The 20,953-nt window shown below is 42.0% G+C and overlaps 1 protein-coding gene across 1 annotated transcript in view; it reads right to left on the minus strand.

Annotated features, from left to right (window-relative positions):
* Positions 1-1,965: 1,965 nt before the first annotated feature.
* Scg3 (secretogranin III) overlaps positions 1,966-20,953 on the minus strand; it is a 37,596-nt gene continuing 18,608 nt past the window's right edge. Inside the window, exons 8-12 of the mRNA XM_057767361.1 lie at positions 20,694-20,810; positions 18,383-18,466; positions 16,216-16,353; positions 6,351-6,431; positions 1,966-2,548 (exon numbers count right to left, since the gene is read on the minus strand). Coding sequence (XP_057623344.1) covers positions 2,430-2,548; positions 6,351-6,431; positions 16,216-16,353; positions 18,383-18,466; positions 20,694-20,810 — 539 coding nt within the window. The 3' untranslated portion in view covers positions 1,966-2,429. The remainder of the gene's footprint in view (positions 2,549-6,350; positions 6,432-16,215; positions 16,354-18,382; positions 18,467-20,693; positions 20,811-20,953) is intronic.

Consider the following 20,953-nt stretch of genomic DNA (forward strand, 5'->3'; position numbering starts at 1 on the left):
TATCCCAGGCAACCTTCAATTCCCAATCCTGTTTCACCTCCTCAGAGTGGGATTGCAGGCTTTTGTCACCCCGGTTGACCTTTGCTGTTTGTCTTCTGTGACAGGGTCTTGCTGTGTTGCTCAGTTTTGCCTCAAACTTGAGTCCCTCCTGCTTCTGCCTCATAGATAGAGCACTGGAGCGCCCTGTCATGGAGTCACTGTAGACAGGACCCAGATTCTCAGACCTGGTTTCTGCTCCAGTGTCACCATCTGTTGACCTCATGAACTTGAGCTTATCTGGTGGCCTTGGTCCCTTTTGTGAGAGAGTCTTCTTATTTATAAAAATAGGATCAAGTGCGCCCCTTCTGTCCTGGTTACCAAGAGGCACTAATGAAGACTACAATAAAATAAAGAAACAAATTTCTTGCTTAAAAAAAAAAACCTGTATAGTCAGTAGGAAAGAAGATGATCCAGCCTGAGCCAGTTTCCTGTCTGAGGTAGAAGCCAATGTGCGGCACGGCTAATGCAGAGTTGGTCAGCACAGATGATTTCATCAAACAGTTGAGTCATGATGCTTTGGGAAATGCAGTTTGGGCTAAGGCAGTTTGAACTCTGTCTCCACATTCACCTGCGACTGGGTACTGGCTTCTTCAGAACATGAGGAGAGATTAGTTTGTGTTCCTGGCAGGCTTTGTGTTTTGTTTGCCTCTGGCTCTCCGGGAAGAACTATCTTCTATGTGTGAAAACCCACTGTCACTGTGAGTATGGGCGTGGCTTCAGAACAGCAGGGGAGGCACCACAGGTCGCCAGAAGCAAGGACAGCTAATTCACAAAGCTTCTTATGCTTATGGTTTCAGGTAAGCATATATAACTATGTGTGCAATTATTTTACACTGAGTAACGTACTCCAATGCCACCTTTGATTTGGGAGCACTAGGGTCCAGGGAGGACCACTGGCATTCAAGGAGGACTATTGGGTTGTGTGGTTGTTTCCAGTCTCATGCTTGTGGTGGTGGCAAACAAACAAGTGGCAGGAACCTACAATTCATAACCTTTTTCTCCCAGTGATTTTTACGTCTTTTTCTGCCACGCTGCCTGATCCTTTGCTCTCTGATGAGATAACACGGCTTGCATCAAATCCAGTTTAGGTGACTGGAACGGAGCCTAAATGTTGACTTTGCTTTTGAACAGTGTTTGACCTCATTGGGCTTCTTGACTATATAAATCTTTATCTCTGTTGGGCGAGCAATAAGTGTCTGAAACCTCAATAAAGTAAAAAAAAAAAAAAAAAAAAAAAAGGAAATATAAGTAGGGAGTAAATTGTTGATTAAATTCAATTTTGTGTGTATGTATATGTCATTTATGTGTTCATGTGTGTGATTGTGTGCATATATGTGTCCATAAAGGTATGCATTTATGTGAGTGTGTGTGTGTGGTGCTGAAAATTAAGTCCAGGCCTTTATGCAAGCATTCTGTCACTGCTATATTCCCAATGCTATGCTCAGTGACTCTTGTACCCATTTTCAACCTCCTTTTTGTGTCATTGGGTCTAACAGAGAGTTGATTAAAAAGGACAAGCCAAAAAGCAGCTGTTTTTGTTGTTTGTGTGTGGGGGGAACACAGAAGGGGCTGGAAGGAGTGAGTAGCTGGGAGACTCTCGAGCAGCCATTCTCAGTCTTTGTGTTGACCTCTTTGCGGGGGGGTGTCAAACAACCCTTTCATAGGGCTCACCTAAGACCAGTAGGAGAACAGGTATTTACATTACGACTCACAACAGTAGTAAAACTGTAACTATAAAGTAGTAATGAAAATAATTTTGTGGTTGGAAGTCACCACAACTTGAGTAACTATTTAAAGGGACGCAGCATTAGGAGGACCGAGAACCACTGGGCTAGAGAGACGAAAGGGAGGGAGGAAAAATGATATACTTCTATTTCAAGTAAAACCTTTTTTTTTTTTTTTTTTTTAAAGAAGCTGATGCTTCTCAGCACATCAAGGCTGTGAAGAAATGTGGGTTTATTCCAATGCCAAACAGAGAACCGCTAGCGGAAGCGTCGTGTAACAAACACCCGACAAAGGACTCAGGTGTCCAGCATGCCTTGAAACAGGACTTCTCAGGTCTTCAGGGAGCATAAGACAGTGGGAAGAAGGTTCAGACTTAGTTCAACCCATTCGAGGCTTTTCCAGAGCAGCATATCTTTGACTATAAAATGTAAATCCAAGAGGAAATACGGACTCTATATACAAAAACCTCAGCTTACGTATGCTTTACTTTTCAGAAGGTATTTATGGCAAGAGATCTCTAGTTTACCCATTTCTAAGGGATTAACTACTGTAAATTCAGCACATTCTAATACTCCTGGGAGGGTAAATCTTTAACTGCCGAATTAGTTTTTAAGCTATATTGTTTTTTTCTGGAACAGTTGATAGGCTCAGGTTGCCTGGCGTCTTCAAAGGCTGCTGTAGATTCGCTTGATGGCATTGGCTTCTTCCTTATCGAGGATGCCTTTCTCCACGTAAGCGTCAGCTTGCTGGTTGATAAAGTCCCTCATCTTTGAAAGGTCATAATCTAGAAAATATTATTAGAGTATTGTGAGAAAAGATAAGGAAAAAAGAAAACCCATCACAGTATTTATTGTTAAGAGACATTTTGTGTATTGAGTGAATTTCCAGTCTTCACCTTCACAGTAGAAGATATGACGTTCTGGGTTTGGACTGTACTGTGCTGTTTAAAGTGTTTTTGGGTACCATAATATCTCTCTACTACAACCCAGGGGGATATACTATCACCAACAAGGAAACAAGTTCATAGACCAGGGCTGATGTGGGATTCCCCTCTGTGTGCTATGAATATGTTTATTACCATTGGTTAATAAAGAAGATGCTTTGGCCTATGGCAGGGCGGAATATAGCCAAGTGGGAAATGTGAACAGAGATATATAGAGTAGGCAGAGTCAGGGAGATGCCATGTAGCATGGGAAACTTACCGGTAAACCACAACCACGTGGCAATACACAGATTAATAGAAATGGGTTAATTTAAGATGTAAGAGTTAATAAGAAGCCTGAGCTCATAGGCCAAACAGTATTGTAAATACAGTTTCTGTGTGATTATTCGGGTCTGGGCGGCCAGGAAACCAACGTACAGTGCAGTCTCCATTTACACAGGGCTTAGCAAATTTCAAAGTGTATGCGGCGTCTGGGGCTCTTGGAGATTGCAGATTTATACTCAGGTCTGGGGTGAGGACCCAGTCTTTGAATTTTAAATAAACTCCCAGAAGGTGCTGTTGCTGAATCAGGAATGGTCCCAAACCTCCTGCTTTCACAAGTATAGCAAAATTATGGTTAAAGGGAACCTCCAGAGCCTATGATTTCAGCTAAGTAATTTTTTTGTTGTTTGTTTATTTTGGATTGTTTTGCCAAGTTAAGAATGTCTGTGATTATTTCATGGCTGTTTGAATTGTGTTCATGGAGCAAAAAGTCAAACCTTTCCTGTTTCTTATGTCTATCCTTAAAAATCCAGGCAAACCATCAAAAACATGCACCCAAAATAAAGAGGTCTCCAAGGAAGACTGTGACATCTTTCTAAAGACCCCCACACCCTTCCCCATCTCCTTTGGTTTTCAAGTATTAATTTTTGTTTCTTTGTTTGAAACAGGGTTTTACTCTGTAATTTAGACTGGTTTAGAACTCGCTATGAAGACCAGAAATTTGAACTTGCAATTCTCCTGACTCAGCCTTAGAATTACACAGATGTGACACCATGCCCAGTTTGCAATTTACATTTTGAAAAGCACATCTTTTTTCTCCCCTTAGGGCTTTATAAATCCCTGCACCTGGAAGGGGGAGGCAGGAGGATCGGAAGTTCAAGATCACCATCTACTACCCAGTAGCAAGTTCAAGGCCAACCTTGGCTACTTGAGACCCTGTTTTGAAAACAAAACCCAAGAAGCTTGTAGTTGCTGTTGTTTGTTTTGAGACAGGGTCACACAGGACTGGTAGCCTGCACTGGTCTTAAACTCACTCTGTAGCCTAATCTGACCTCGGACTCTCAAGTGCTGGGATGACTGACAGGTTGTGAGCTCTCATGCTGGACACAGCGCATCACATGACTGCGTCAAGAGGTCATATGGAGCGACTGATCTCCACTAAGTTTGTGTTGGTTTCATCTATGATGTTGTACAATGGCAAAATCCCCTCAAAGCACATTTCCATACTCAGAGTGGCACATGAATACTTGGAGGAACTCCTGTGATCTAAATGATTCCAAAGCCTGAGAGGCATCACCCTGCAGCTGCCCTGGCTGAGCCCCTGGAATCACTCTGGACTGCTCACTCTCTTCACAGCCCATGAGCTTCTCTTCTCCCTTCATTTCCTCGGCTTGCTTATGCTTCTGCCCCATCTTTTCTTGCCTCCTATTTCTGCTCCAGATCTTGGCCTTGTCTTGCTCTCCAGGGCCTCATTTTCAATCTGTAACCACACAGCTGCTGGATGCTTTTCTTTTAGAACCACATTAGCTTCTAATTTAGGCTCTTGTGGCTAAAACTATCCCCCCCACTGTGGAGTGTTCAAAGCCCCTTCCTGGCCTGGCTGCCATCACTTCCTACACCTGACTGCTGCTCCTCTCCACAGACATGCAGGTTCCTGAGGAAATACAGCTCGTTTCGGGAACACAATAGTCTCCTTGCCACCTATTAACTGTACCTATCGTTTCTTCCTCCTCAGAAGATTCTTCCTCCCTGCAGCCCGTTCCCCAACTGTTGTGTTGCCAAGATGACCCGAACTATTCTCTCAGCTCCTCAGTGTTCCTGTGCCTAAGGAGGACAATACCGAGGAGGTCCAACCAGGGCCCCATGATATGGTAAACTACGTGTGTGTGTGTGTGTGTGTGTGTGGTTGCTGCATCTTCTCGTCCTTTGTACCTCTGGAATATTGAACAGGGTTTGGTTCTTAAATTTGTTTTATGTAAGTGAGGGAGGGACTGCCTTTGAGACCATAAAATATATCCACTGTGTGTTCAGAAAATACCCGTTTAAAATACTCTAAGAGTCAGGTGAGGTGTATCACATCTGTAATTCTAGCACCGAGGAGCTAAGGCAGGAGGTTTGCTGTGATTCTGACCCCAGCTTGGTATGTAAAGTGAGACCCTATCTCAAAACAAATGGAAACAAATAATGATAATAATAATAAACGCTGAAGAGATCTGGGGTAAGATGGAATTGACAAAATGTCAAAATCTGATCCCTATTCAAGATGGGTGCTAGAGACATGGATATATTATATTGTTCACTTTTTCTTTACTTGACATTTTTCATAATAAAATAACAAGAAAATGCTTTGAAAAACTGATTTGAAAAAGAAAGAAATGAGGTTTCGTATTTCAACAGATTAAAAACATACATACAAAACCTATAGCCAACCTTATACTAAATGGAGAAAATCTGAAAACATTTTTTCTACCACCTATAATGAGATAGGGTGACCAGTCTACCCACTTTTATCCAATATAGTCTTTAAAGTCATAATCAAAGCAATAAATCAGGATAAAGAAAGAAAAGCAACAAATACAAAAGATGGAAGTGAAATTATCTCTTTTTCAGAAGATATGATCCTACATTGAAAAGACCTTAAAGACTTTGCCTTCACTCTCGGATCTGACAAACACTTCAACAAAGCAGCAGGATACAAAATCAACATGTGGAACACAGTAGCGTTTCTATGAACTAATAACAAACTTATTGAGAAGAAAAGTAGACAAGGATCCCATTTATAATAGCTTCAAAAGACCATTGAGACAAAAAAGCCACCAAGCAAGACATGACGACGCACACCATTAACCTCAGCACTGTGGAGGCAGAACAAACAGATCTCTGTAAACTCAAGGGCAGCCTGGTCTACATGAGTTTCAGGCCTGCCACGGATAACTAACCAAGGAGGTGAAAGAAATTAGAAGATGGGAAGATGTCCTATGCTCATGGATGAGAAGAATTAATATTGTGAAAATGACTATATTACCACAAATGATATACAGATTCAATGTACTCCCCATTAGATTCCAAAGACATGCTTCACAGAACTAGAGGGAAATCTTAAACCTCACATGGAAACTCAAAAGACCCTGAATAACAAGCAGAAAGACCGATGCCAGAAGTGTAACACTTGACCTCAACAAAACAAACAAGTAAACAAAACTATTCTTCTCTATGATAACTTAAAAACCAAAAGAGAAGTGGGAGCATATCCCCTGTGACATCTGAGAGGCTGAGTTTGAGAAGAGACTTTAACTCAATTTGACTTCAAGGATTGTAATGTAAAAAGAACCCCGGGGAAATGGGCGAAGTTTGTGATGTAAAACCACAGTCAAGCCCTTACCTTCTTTGTTGCCTTTTTTGTTGTGTTTCTTCAACCATTCAATGTTTTTTCTAATGGCTTCCAAATAGGCTTCTGTTTTCCCTGGAAAAAGCAGGAGAGTCAGATTAAATATAAAACTTCACCGTGCCTCTTCTTCAAGGCCACAACCATGTTCAAAACCATGAATACTGAACTTGTAGAACAATAAGTCTCTATTCAAGTGTGCACACATTTGCTCATGCGTAGGGAGTTTTCAAAGACAACATTGGGAATAAGATTCCAGACACAGACCATGCTGGGAAGTATCAAGAATGGTTAGTTATGCTGCACACAAATTTAGTTTGATGTCTGCGTAGGCTTTTTTTTTTAAAGATTTATTTAAGTTTTAATTGTGTGCATTTGTGTGTGTCTGTGGGTGGGTATGTGCATGTGTGAATTCAGTTGTCCACGGAGACCAGAAGAAAGCATAAGATTCCCTGAGGCTGGATTAAAGGCACTTCTGAGCCATCTGACACAGGTGCTGGGAACTGAACTCAGGTTTCCTGCAAGAACACTATATGTGCTTAGCTGCTGGACCATCTCTCCAGCTTCTGCTTAGACATTTCAATTCCATTTCCCAGATCGATGTGTCCTCATGATTCTTAGATTGGGTAATTTCAGGTTAGGGATGGTTCTTGTGAGGAGTCAAAGCATGAGTTGGAATGGCAGGTGTTTGCCACCTCCGTCTGTTGAAGGTTCCAGTCTCCGGCTGTAGTCTCTCTTGCAACTCCAAGTCCAGTTTCGAGAGGGTCTAGGTCAACATTCAGATGAGAAAGTTGGACCGGGCCTTTGGGTCTGTCAGGATGATGAACTTCTGAACCAACTCTAATAAAACTCCTTTAGATATACTGATATACTGAATAGTTTCCCAGTATAACTGAGCACTGGCTCTGGGATACCGTTGGCACTCGTGTCTGGAAGGAGGTATTATTACCTTAAGAATGAGGACTCTGAAGTTTGACTAAGGCCACGAAATAAGAGCATTGGAATTTGGACTGTGTTGCTTGGATTCTCATATGTGCACCATCTGAAAGACCAGATCCCACCACCAGACGTGGACAGTGAGATAGCTCGGCCGACAATGAAGCTATCTATCATCTCTAATGATATGAACTCTCCATGTTCAAAGTGTAGCAAGACACCAGGTAGCTTCCCCCCCCCCCTTCTTTCATCTAACAGTAGAGTCCAGGACTTCTGTAGAGCTGGTTGTCCAGCTGCTGTGTGGCAATGCCATCAGTCTGCGGCCATCTTGAGCCCTGATGCCACTAGTGACTGCAGAGCTCTGTCTGCTCTAGCCGGGCCATGTGCTTACCATGTGCCACAGGTTGTTCTTCCTGCTCCAAAATGCATTCCCATCCACCCTTTCCTCTCAACAGCTTTTTGAGGCAGCCCTAACATCATTGCTTAGTTCACAGATGAAGATGCTGAGGCACAGAGAGAGTAAAGCAATATCACATATATACATATGTTAGTTGTAGAGCCGGGACTGCACTTGGGGATTCTGATGACAGTCCATGTGCAGTGTATCACTGCCTTAAGACCTGCCAGGGTTATATTTCCACAGTTGCATTTAAGAGGACTCTCTGGACAGCTTTCTTCCTGGCCCGAAGCCCACGCAGACTTCATGATTATGACTTCATGCTATCAAGTTCCCAATGAAGTGCTGAGAAACTTCTATGGAAAAGGGATAAACGGACAATAAAAGAGACTTGCCACAATTTTTGGCCCCTATTCACTGTCTTCACCTATGCAAGAGCGGCTTTGGTTTCAATGGTTTGTTTCTATGAATGCGAGGCTTGTTTGCACGAATGTCAGGTGAAGGGGCTGGCAAGATGGCTCAGTGGGTTATAAGCACTTGCTTCAAAAATCTGATGACCTGGGTTCGATTCCGAGAACCAATGTGAAGTGGGAAGGAGAAAACTGGTGCTTGAAACTTGTCCTCTGATCTCCACACACCCTGCCTCATAAACAATAACACATGTAAAGGAATATGAGTCAGAACACGTACAAAAGAATGTCCCGGGTTAGTGTTAACAATTCAGTACACGGGCGTTGGCGCTGTTTGTTACTTGTTATAGAGTTGACCAGCAGGATTTGGTAAGTTTGCTTATTGATTTATTTGAGACAAGGTTTCTCCATGATTCATGAATGGTCTGCAACGTTCTACACAGACCAGGTTGGTCTCCAACTGGTGGCTATCCTCCTGCCTCTGCCTTCTGTGTATTGGGATTATGGTGTGAGCCATTGTGCCTCCATCTGGATTTAGTAATATAGTGATTTCTATTTCAAAATAATTTAGTTAGATGAGGCATTTTGAACAAGGAAAGAAACTTAGTGCAGTGTAGTCTACTTCAAACTTAATTCTTCTTATAAAGAGTTTAAATCAAGTTAGTGATCTTCATATGATATATTTTAATAGATAACAATTTATCGTTAGAATATTAGATAATTAGGGCTTCTGAAACGTTTGAGTATATCTTAATATATTCTGCTTTAAATAATTAAAAATAGTTTAAAGCATTCTTTTGAAAATCTAATCTTTGATATCGTATTATAATGTGGAAATCTTATGTGAGAAAAAGAAAATCAATGCTTATTCACTATTTAAATACTACATTAAAAATGTTGAATTAGGAAGGTTAAAATATTTTGAGGGCCTGAGAATGGCATGTAGTTCAGTTGAGAGGTTTTGCCTAGAATGTACAAAGCCCCAGGTTCTATCCCCAGCAACACACAATGTTTGGTAATTCGTGCCTGTAATCTTAGCACTTGGGAGGTGGAGGCAGGAGGATCTGGAGTTCAAGGTCATCCTCAGATACCTAGTGAGTTCAAAACCAGCCTGGAATATATAAGACCGCGGCCTGGTGGGAGCATGGGGGTTCACAATTTTATCCCGGCACTTGGGGCAGTGAGGCATAGGGGCAGAGAGTTAGAGTGGCAGAGGGGCAGAGGGTCTCCCTGAATTTGAGGTCAGACTGGTCTACACATTGAGTTCCAGGACTGCCAGAGCTTCATAGTGATACCCTGTTTAAAAACAAACAAACAAACAAACAAACAACAACAACAACCCAGCACACGTTCTCCACCTTTGAGTCCTCCCCATTTAAAGATTTCTCTCTCTCTCTCTCTCTCTCTCTCTCTCTCTCTCTCTCTCCTCCTCCTCCTCCTCCTCCCCTCTCTCTCCAGGGTTTCTCTGTAACTTTGGAGCCTGTCCTGGAACTAGCTCTTGTAAGACCAGGCTGGCCTTGAACCCACAGAGATCCGCCTGCCTCTGCCTCCTGAGTGCTGGGACTAAAGGCCAAAGGCCTGTGTCACCACCGCCCGGCTTTAATTTTTATCTTATGTGTATGAGAGTATTTCTGCACGTATGTAAATGCACTGTGGACCTGGTGCCCATGGAGGCCAGAAGAGGGCATGGGATTCATTGGAACTGGAGTTACATGATGGCTATGAGCTGCCACGTAGGTGCTGGGAATAGAACCTGGGTATTTGGGAAGAGCAGCTAGTGCTCTTAACCACTGAGCCCCCAGGCCTCCTTTTATTCACCTATGACAACAGGACAGCTCTCAACTGATAGACAATAAAATGACAGATCAGGGGCTGGAGAGATGGCTCTGAGGTTAAGAGCACTGACTGCTCTTCCAGAGGTCCTGAGTTCAATTCCCAGCAACCCACATGGTGGTTAACAACCATCTGTAATGACATAATAAATAAATCTTTAAAAAAAAAAATGACAGATCAGTACTTCAGCCTTGTGTTCCTCAGTCATGTCCACACAGTGCTTCTAAGTCTTTGTTGCCCATTGATTAATTCTGAAAATTAACACATATCTAGAGGTAAGAAATCAAGTATCAGCCTCTTAATACATAACCCTGAGTTATTCCAATGTGTGGCAAAGTCTGGCAGCCAATGTCACCAGATCTGAGTCCTCCACACATTTCCTGGGACACGGGTGAAAGTGGGGATGAAGTCAGATGTCCTCTGCTCTTGGAGAGGAGCAGCTGGCTTTTATTTACATTTTCTCTTCCCTGAGCTGCAAAGTAAACCTTTTATTTATGCAGTGTGTGCTGAAAGCCCATGAGAGTCCACTTTATAACACTGGGCTGTGTGTTCTTTTTTTTTTTTTTCCAATTTATTTCAGCAGTCCTTGGAAAAAAATAGCTCATGGCTGAGGTAATACGGCATGAGCTTAAAACACATGCTGAAGTAGATGGGAGGGAGCCAGAGTCAAGACTCAGGCCTGCTTCTCTGGCTGTTCTGGTCCTCAGTGCCACAAGAGAAATATCCCTTCATACACATGGCCTTGTTGGCCCTGATGTACTATCCTGATCTCTTCCTGCCCTGAACAAAAGCATAGAAATCCATATGGTTGATCTACTGAGTACTGCAGATATTAGAGCTTTAAGAACATTTACAACACAAATAACAACAAAAGACTCCCCTCTCCTGCCACCCTCCCCAAATGGGCCAGCAGATAAGTGCACTGGCTGCCAAGTCTAATGACCTGAGTTCAATTCCCCGGATCCACGTGGTGGAGGGAGAGAGCTGACTCCTGGAGACTGTGCTTTGACCTCTGTGTGCCTGCTATGGTGTGTGCCCCCCCCTTAATAAAATTAATGACAAAAGCACAAGTATTTATAAAGACTTGTTTTCTGTAATGCTTAAAATGGCGTCACTATTACATGGCTACAGTTTTGAATTGCACATCTCAAAACAACTGGCACAAACACCAGGAAGGGTCATAAAGCCACTCACTGAGAATGTAACTCAGTTGGTCGAGTTCATGCCTAGGATGCACGAAACCCAGGTTTGATCCCTAGCACCATGTACGTTGAAATGGTGATGCATTTCTGTAATCCCAGCACTCAGGAGGTCACGGTCACCCTCACATAGGGAGTCTGAGGCCAGCTAAGGCATATGAGAGGTTATCTTGAGAAAAGAAGGAGAGGAATAAAGACAGAAGAAGAAAAAAGAAAGAAGGGAAGAAGGAGGAGAAATATAATTTCTCCACAGGGATAGTATTTTAAATGGCCACAGGATGCCGTTATAAACACCGGAAGGCCCTGGATTAAGAGTCGGGGTCATGGGTTCAAGGCCCAGTTTTACTCCTTTTTGGCCATGAGCTCTTACGTTAGTCAGTTCACTTCTTGTGTGTTGCTTTACTGGTTTGTTAATTAGGGAGTGGATTCTGGAGAGGCAATTTATGGTTTTACATAGGAGGAGACACTTCCTTTGATGTCCTTCAGAAACGTAGGTTGAAGCACGTCTCCTGGGTTTGCCTGAGCTCCCATCTCGCTTGCCAGCTCACAGGAGACCAGACTCTAATGAGTCTAACAGAGCCACTTGGGACCTGAGTGGAGGCATGTAATTGTCTGTTGCTTAAGAAAGGATCCACATGAGCTGTCAGTTTATGACTTAAATAGCCTGACTTTTCTATAAAACGGGGGTGGGAAAGGGAGTTGTTGGCGTGAAAGTCACCTCAGAGGCCACCCATTTTCAGCTTAGTTCCAGTATCTACTTAGAAACATGACAAATGGTTTCTAGAATGAGCCTATGGTGCTACAATGCTTATCTCATCCCTTGGATGAGTTTTCAAAAGATTTTCAAGGGGCTGGAGAGGTTTCTGAGTAGTTAAGAGCACTGGCTGCTCTTCCAGAGGACTCAGGTTCCATTGCTAGACCCCAGATGGTGATTCACAACCATCTGTAACTTCAGTTCCTGGTATTGGATGCCCTCTTCTGGCCTCTATGGGCACTCAGTCACACACATGTGCACACGCGCGCGCGCGCGCACACACACACACACACACACGAGTCCCATAAAAATGAATTAATTAATTAAAAAAATTTTCAGTGACTCACACATCAAAAGTGAGTAAATAAACATCCAACCAGCAGAAGGAGCAGCACTTAGATAATGGAATGTTTTAAACGACATTCCTTTGGTCTCCAGAGAAAAATTAACAAGTTTCTGGATATGGTTAGAATTAGGATGAAGTTTTCATTATTGGCATACTCCTAAATTTAGAAATAACTATTGAATCATACAAATAACTTTACCCATCAAAAATAATCATGTTAAAAATATTATTAATCCGTGTCAGGTGTGGTGATTCAAATCTATATTCTCAGCACTGGGGAGGTAGAGATTAGAGGATCAGGAGTTTGAGGCCAGCTTCAACTACATAGTAAATTGAAGTTCAGTTTGGACTATCTGAGACCCTATCTTAAAAAGCCAAAATAAATAAATACAAATAAATAAAAAATATGAGCTCCTTTAGAAAACAATATCTTAAATAGTCTAACTTATATTCAAAAGTAAAATGAATTATTTTTCATTAATCAATAAATAAAATGTGTAGCTGGGTGGTGGTGATGCACACCTTTAATCCCAGCACTCGGGAAGCAGAGGCAGGCAGATCTCTGTGATTTTGAGGCCAGCCTGGTCTACAAGAGCTATTTCCAGGACAGGCTCCAAAGCTACAGAGAACCCTGTCTCAAAAATAAATAAATAAATAAATAAATAAAATAAAATCTGTTATTTCTGTGGTAAAAATTAAATTTGATTTAACATTTTAATTTTTGTTTATGAGTGTCTGTGGGAAGGTATGCCACAAGTGTGTTCATGCCTAAGGAGGTGAGAAGAAGACATTGGGTTTTCTGGTGCTGTAGTTATGGGTGGTGCTGAGCCACTTATGTGGGTGCTGGGAGTTAGACTCAGGTCCTCTGCAAGTGCAGCAAATGCTCTTAACTACAGAGCCAGCTCTCCAGTCCCTAGACTGGATTAGACTGGATTTTCATGAAACAGAATGCATGTAGACACGTTTTGTAAAGTGAAGTGATATAAGCCTAGGGATATTGTTGTTGTTACACACACACACACACACACACACACACACACACACACATGTCCAGCATCTGCTTGGCATGGTTAAGAAATATTTACTGTGACTATATGGGACCATCACCTCATACTCCAAAACCAAAAGAGACACTCTGCAAACATTCTTGACAGTGTGTCCTACTTACAATTATTTCCTTAAATGCTTTTAACCTTATTCTATGTGCCACTCTGCAGTGCCTCCAACTTTCTCTCTGAGGAAAGCCTGTATTCCACATACGTGCTCACCATGCTCACCATCCAGTGGGATGTGTGTGCATGTGCATGGCTTTTGCCTGCCTATGTAGAGGGGTGAGAATATCTTTGCCAGGTATGGTGGCTCACGTCTTTAGTTCCAATACTTAGAAGGCTGAGCCAACAGGACTGTTACAAATTCAAGGCTAGACTAGGCTACATAGTGAGTTCCAAGTCAACTAGGGTTAAAGACCCTGTATTTAAAGAAAGAAAGAGAAAAACAAGAGAAATAAAAACCCGTCAGTCTTGCCTTCAACCACATTCATGCCCCATTTTAAAGTTGTGGGAACTTTAAGAGGTGGTGGTGGGAGATACATTCAATAGGGATGGTGGGACTCCAGCTTATACCTTCTTCTTCCCCTTGAAGGGAGTGGCTTTGCTCTGTCAGGGCTCCTCCTATGATGTACCACCCACCACAGGCCCAAAGCAACAAGACCAAAAGATGATGGACTAGATCCTTTCAAACTGTGAGCCAAAACCCAACCTTTCTCTTTGTGTATCTCAGGTGTTTCACTATAGTGAGAGAAAAGTGGCTAACACACATTCAAACTGTACATAGTCAGTCGGTACCACCATTCATGCTCCATTTTCAGTGTTTCTTCTAAAAACAGAAAAGGCATGCTACACCTTGCCTGCGGATGCTTGCACAGCAACACAGGGTGCCATCCTCAGCACTCAGCATGCTGCCTACACAGGTTAAAGGATTTATTGTGTGGTTGCTGTGAGCCTGGGGAATATGACCTTGTACATGAAGGAATAAGAGAAGGAAAGAAGGGAGGGAGGAAAGAAACAGAATTCCTTGAGGGAATTGGTTTCAGGTCTTGTGAAAAGCACATCTGGAGTGGATCTAGACTATCTTATTCACAGACAGTGAAGATGGGGTGCTAAGATGACAATGGTGGAATTATAAGGGGTTCCTACTACCATACCATGCCAATTTTTCTGTAAAATCATCATTAATTGACAAGATTGGAAAAGCAATGTAAAATAGTTAACAGCCAGGCACGGTGGCATGTGCCTTTAATCTCAGCACTGCAGAGGCTGAGACAGGTGGATCTTCGTGAGTCTGAGGACAGCCTGGTCTACGCAGTGAGCTCCAGGCTAGCCAAGCCTATGTAGATTCTATCTTAAAAAATTTGAAAAAATGTTAACAAATATAGGGCCAATGAGATGGCTCAGTGGTTAGAGTTACTGTCAAGCTTATGAGTTTGATCCTTGGATCTCACATGGTAGGAGGGGAGAACAAGCTGCCCTCTGACCACCCATGTGTGCTGTAATATGTGTATGTACACATGTGTGTGTGTTCCCCACTAAATAAATGAGTAAATAAACAAACAAATAAACAAACAAATAAATGTAAGAAATGTTAAAGAGCTATGGCATAAGCACGAGGGACCAGGTAATCATATATCAGAGCATAGAAGAGAAAGCAAAGCCCGCCCTACCCCCACCCACTCATTATCACAGGAAGTTATACAGAGCCAGTGTAGAGTCCAGTTAATGCTGTGTTCTCAGATGACAACTTAGCTGAGTTCCAATTCCTCTCCCCCAGGAGAGAGAACTGACCCACTTCCACTCTCCTCTCTTCCTGAGGAATAAAATGTCCACATGAACCTACTAGTGAGACACTGGTATGACCTAGCAGGCTCCAATTATACCAAAGAGGTCAACATTTCTTAGCGACAGAAAGGTAAAACAGGGTCAAGCATTTCTGCCCAACTTCTGATAAAGAAGCAGTGTTTCAAACGAGGTATCTCGAGACATAGGGATACCATTTTTCTGTGAAGTAACTACGAAACTTGTAATAAAAGAGGCTTAAACCATGAGTGTACCACAGAATCCACATCCTGCCTCAATCAAAAGTTTTAACAATTTAGAATATAAAGTGCCATTAAGTCTTTTTCCTGGAGGGAAGTTGGTTTCTGGGAAAGCTTGAAAACTTTTAAGATGTGAATGTTGTGGGCCATAGATACATTTATTTTGAAAGCAAATTGATCCATTGAATTTGGATTTTTATCAAGTTCTTAAAGATATTTCCAAGCTACATCCCTTCTTGAGTACAGAGTTTGCTTTGTTAAACCCAGACTCTTGAGTGATCTGGCGGAGTAAGCCGTATTGTGATTATTTAGAGAACTATTAAACAAGTTAAACAAATATTGCTCATGCCTGGAATTCTAGTACACAGGAGGCCGAGGCACAAGGGTTGCCATGAGTTTGAAGCCAGCTTTGACTACACAGAGAGTTCTAGATCAGTCTGGACTAACGTGTCTCAAAACACTAAGCCAAACCAACTCATTAAAATGTGAAATTGTAAACTCAGTACATCCTTTCTTGTCTAAAGAAATCAATAAGTATTGCTCAATCAATTAGGATTATAAACTGAACATTACAAAAATACATAAATGACTGCAGATATTCCCTCAACCATGAATATCCCTTCCTAAATACAACAGCCCAATGAAAAATGAAACCAACTTGCCATCCCAGAAGACTGAAGACCATTAAAACACACTGCTATTCAAGCGCAGGTTCCACATGCTAATCTTAACTTTGCAGACTGTACTGTGTAGGCTTGATGTTGGATCACCCCACTCTGCAAATCTTAGCTATGCAGATTTGCTGTGGGGGGCTTTATTTTGGACCGTCCTACTTGAGTGTTGAGAACTTCTGCTTCCCCAATTTCATTGCCAACGCAGAGCTGGTAGATCCATACCTTTGGCTTCGTCTGTCTTTCCTCCGAGGTTGGAGTTAGCATCTTTCGTAGAATCCTTCAGGGTTCCATATTCCTTTTCCATCTTGGCGGCTTCTTCCTTGGTGCTGTCGGTTTCTTCGTGACTCTTCTCTGATGGCACTGTGATCAGAGAGTACATGGTGGTTATGACACCATTTCCTACCGTTCTTAATTCTTAATGCAGAACAAACTTCATTTAAAGGATAAAGTTTGAGGTTATATTATAGTTTTCGAATTGAAAGGGATCTCAGTGGTTATCTAATCCAACCCTCTACTATCATTTCACAGAAGGGGAAACTGAGGCCCCAGGAAGAAAGAGATGCTCGGGGTCACCCACTGAGTTAATAAGAAGCAGGGCCCAGACTCCTAGCACTCCAGATTCTGTAGGGGACACTCTTTCTTCAGCCACACTGTCGTCAGAGAGCGATTGCTTGTCTTGTTTATTATTATTATATTAGAGATTGGTTTTCACTATGTTGTCCTTGAACTTCTAGCTCAAGCAATCCTCCTGCCTCAGCCTTCAGAATAGCTGGCATGTACAATCAAAACTGGTTATTTTTCTGACCTCCCCTTCTTTCCGTCCCTCTCTGAGGAGGATCTCGGCTGGTGATCAAACCCAGAGCCTCATGCATGCTAGGCAACTCTACCACTGAGTCTACCACTGAGTTATACCCTCAGTCATATTTATTTTAATTTAATTAGTGTTACCAGTCAACCAGGATGTGCTATATAGGTCTTGTTACAAATAACATTAATTTCTTTTTTGGGACAAGATCTCATGTAGCCTAGTTTGGTCTTGAACTACCAACCCTCTTGCTGTCTCTGACCTCTTGAGTTCCTGGCACTGGAGAGGCAAATACAGGGGGATGTAGCCAAATCTATGAACTCCAGGTTCAGTTAAAGATTATGTCTTAATAAATAAAATGAAAAGCAGTAAGGATGCCACTTGATGTTAACTTCTGGTTTCTACACACACACACTATCTATCTATCTATCTATCTATCTATCTATCTATCTATCTATCTATCTATCTATCATCTATCTATCTATCTATCTATCTATCTATCTATCTATCTATCTATCTATCATCTATCTATAATAAATATAGCCCATTTGAAGGCTAAACATGAAGCTGAGAGGTAGAATGTCTACCTGGCAAGCACACAGATCTGCCTTTGAGCCCTAGTAACAAAACCATTAAAAAACTCTGCATGAAAGCGTCATCTTAAAGGGTACGGCATTCCAACATGTATATAATTTCTGTGCTGGGGGAAAATGATTAAACCATAAGAATCCAGAGCCCGTAATCTTTTCTCTTTTTGTCCCCGCCCCCTTGAGAGGAAAATTCTTCACACAGCTCAGTTCTGTGCTGTTTGCTGGGCAGGGCAGGGTTGTGGGTGGAAGAGAAACAGAAAAGGGGCATATTGTGGAGGAGCACAGAGGATCCCAGAGGGGTGGGATGATCTGGGATGGGACCATGGAGAAGAGATGTGGGGACAGTGGGGAATGACAGGTAGCCTGGGATGGTGGTCTCAAGAAGTGTTAAGAAAGAGACACAAATGGAGGCTTTTGTTTTTGTTTTTCAAGACAGGGTTTCCTCTATAGCTTTGGAGCCTGTCCTGGAACTAGCTCTTGTAGACCAGGCTGGCCTCGAACTCACAAAGATCTGCCTGCCTCTGCCTTCCGAGTGCTGGGATTAAAGGCGTGCACCACCACAGTCTGACTACAAATGGAGGCTTTAATAGAAGATTCGCTCAGTTTCGTCATCAAGTGCCCCCAAAGAGTGTTTGTTACACACCTACATAACTTTTTAGTGCAGCACTAGAGGTGTGGCTCTATGGTAGAATGCTTGCCTTCCTTCCACACTGAGGCTCTGTGTTCAATTCCCAGCCCAAGAAAAAACAACAAAGAAGACCCCAAATAAAAGAACTTTTCCATGCTTTTGGTGGTATATATTCTCTGCCATGACAGGCTACAAAGTAGCCAAGGTTACATGTGGTTATTACTATGTTTGAAACTGAGATTTCAAAATGTTTTGAGGTCAATAATGCTCTATTAACGTTTACAGAAGCTCACCCTTTACCACTAAAGTAGTTATTCTTTCAGCAGCTAGGAAAAATAAAACCCGCCCCAGGTAAGTAAATCCTACCTGGGTAAAGCTTGCTTTTGCTGTCAGTGCTGTTTTTTTCCAGCTTGTTCTTGGTCTGCAGAGCAATTGTTTCATCCAAGTTTTCTAGAAAGAAGAGAAGAAATATGCTTTAATTTCCTGAGAAATGATATTAAACGTTCACTCCCATATGTGGTGATTATGGGTGTGTGCCACAACTCCTGTCTTAGATTTTTATTTATTCATTTTTATTTTTAATGTCCTTTCAAGCAGAGTCTTATTCTATTCTAGGATGACCAGAGACTTTCTCTGAAGCCAAGGCTGGCTTCCAACTCCTATTTAATCCTCCTAACGCTATCATCCCTGGTGCTGGGATTACAGGCTTGAGCCACCATGCCTGGCCAACTGGCTTAGCCAGTAAGCACTTAATTTTAATGACTTCCCACTTAAGTAGCAACTTGCGGTTAGTGGTTACCATGTAGACACTTAGCTTCAGGTAGCAGCGAGAACAGCTGCTTACACATAAGCCTCTGCAGCGTCTTTGACCTACTTCCACAGGAGAAATGACAGCACAGACTTCCCAAGTCACACACTTGACATTGTCCTGAGCAATGTCTGCTCTACTATTAGAACTTGTGGGTTGTGACCCATTTGGGGTCACATATTGAATATCCTGCATATCAAATATTTACATTACATTGTGTAACCATAGAGGTTCTCAACCTGTGGGTCATGACCCCTTTGGGGTCAAACAACCCCATTCACAGGAATTGCTTAAGACAGAAAGCACATGACAATTCATAACAGTAGCAAAATTACAATGAAATAATTTTATGGTGGGGGGGTCACCACAACAGGAAGAACTGTGTCAAAGGGTTGCAGCATTAGGAAGGTTGAGAATCACGGTGTTAGAGGAATAGAGTTGGTTGGACAACACTAACTGTAATCTGAACACACTTCTTTTTAAGACAAAGAGAATAGGTATGCTCACATATATACCTACGCAAACAAGACATCTAGAAGACTGTAAATCAAAATGTTATGAGGGGATTAGTATCAGGAGTGATTTTAACTTTCTTTTGAATTTTTTCTTTTTCTTTTTTTGCCTTGAATGACTTTTTTTTAAAAAACAAGAAATACGCTCTTTTTTATAATAAAAATACAACTAGTAAAACTGTTTCTATGTAGTAAAACCCAGGGTTCATGTTGAATAATTTTTGATTATGCTGACCAGAGTGGCATTTCTACATCTATTTGTTTCTCTTTGCCCAGAGCACATGGGTGTTGAAAAGTACTCAGAGAAACAAAAGCCCTTTAAAAAATCAAAACAATTGAGTACTTGCATTACATAACTCATTTTAATCTTTTAAAAGATTTAAGTATGTATGTGTATGAATATTTTGCCTGTTTGCCTGTATGTGCACCATGTATGTGCTGGCTAGTTTTATGTCAACTTGACACAAGCTAGAACCATTTAGGAAGAGAGAAACTCCGTTGCAAAAATGCCCCCAACAAATTCTTGACTAATGATTGACATGGAAGTGCCCGGATCACTGTGAACAGTCTCACCCCTGGGTTAATGGTACTGGGTGCTGTACGAAAGCAGACTGAGCAAGCCAGTAAGCCAGTAAGCAGCACTGATGCAAGGCCTCTGCATCAGCTCCTGCCTTAAGTTCCTGCCCTGACTTCTGTCAGTGATTGAGTGTGACCTGAGAGTTGTTTCGTCCTTCATTTAACAGACAGAAGAAGTGAAGCCTTGCTAGGTAGTGTTGGCGCACACCTTTAATCCCAGCACTTGGGAGACAGAGACAGGTGGATCTCCGTGAGTTCGAGGCCAGCCTGGTCTACAAGAACTAGTTCCAGGACAGGTACCAAAGCTGCAGGGAAGCCCTGTTTTAACCCGCCCATCCCCTCAAAAAGGAGCAGGACCTTTTCAGTACAGCAGAGTGAGGTTCCTGCTTCCCCAGTCAGTACTTTTTCTGCTTGCCACATACAGTACAGTACTCAGAGGGGGAAATCAAGATTTAACCCAGACTTCTAAACACAAGTAAAAAAAATGTTAATGGGCTAAATTGTAATAAAATTGCTCCTTGGAGATTATTTTAAAGTACTAATAAGGTTTAATATAAAAAATGTGGAAGGTTTTTTCTTGAAACTGAATTATTAAGATGAAAAGTTCAGAATGTCTAATTAATTTTATTTGCATGCATCATTAAGCTGAGCAACTCTGTTACCCTGGAGATCTGGGCTGCTCCGGCATAAATCATCAAATCAGTGAGGCGATTATTGCCAGATCCTTAATTCGCTTTGAGCAATGAATGGAGCCATGGTAAAAATAAGGCAGAATGCTCACCAAGGTAGGAAACGCCTTCTTCTGGAGATATAGTGCCGTACTTGACCATCATTTTGACAAACTCGATCAGCGTCTTCATGATAGTGATCAGGGTTTCTTTCTCTTTCGCTTCTTTTTCTATGGTAAAAGAACAAAATAATTAACTAAAATCATTTTATCTCTATTACCTTATGGGTGCATGGGTGTTTGCCCTCATATGTATTTGTGAACCACAGGCATGCATGCCTGCAGAGGCCAGAAGAGGGTGAGAGAGCCCTTGG

The sequence above is a fragment of the Chionomys nivalis genome, chromosome 4 (assembly GCF_950005125.1).
Source record: "Chionomys nivalis chromosome 4, mChiNiv1.1, whole genome shotgun sequence".
Classification (NCBI taxonomy): Eukaryota; Metazoa; Chordata; class Mammalia; order Rodentia; family Cricetidae; genus Chionomys; species Chionomys nivalis.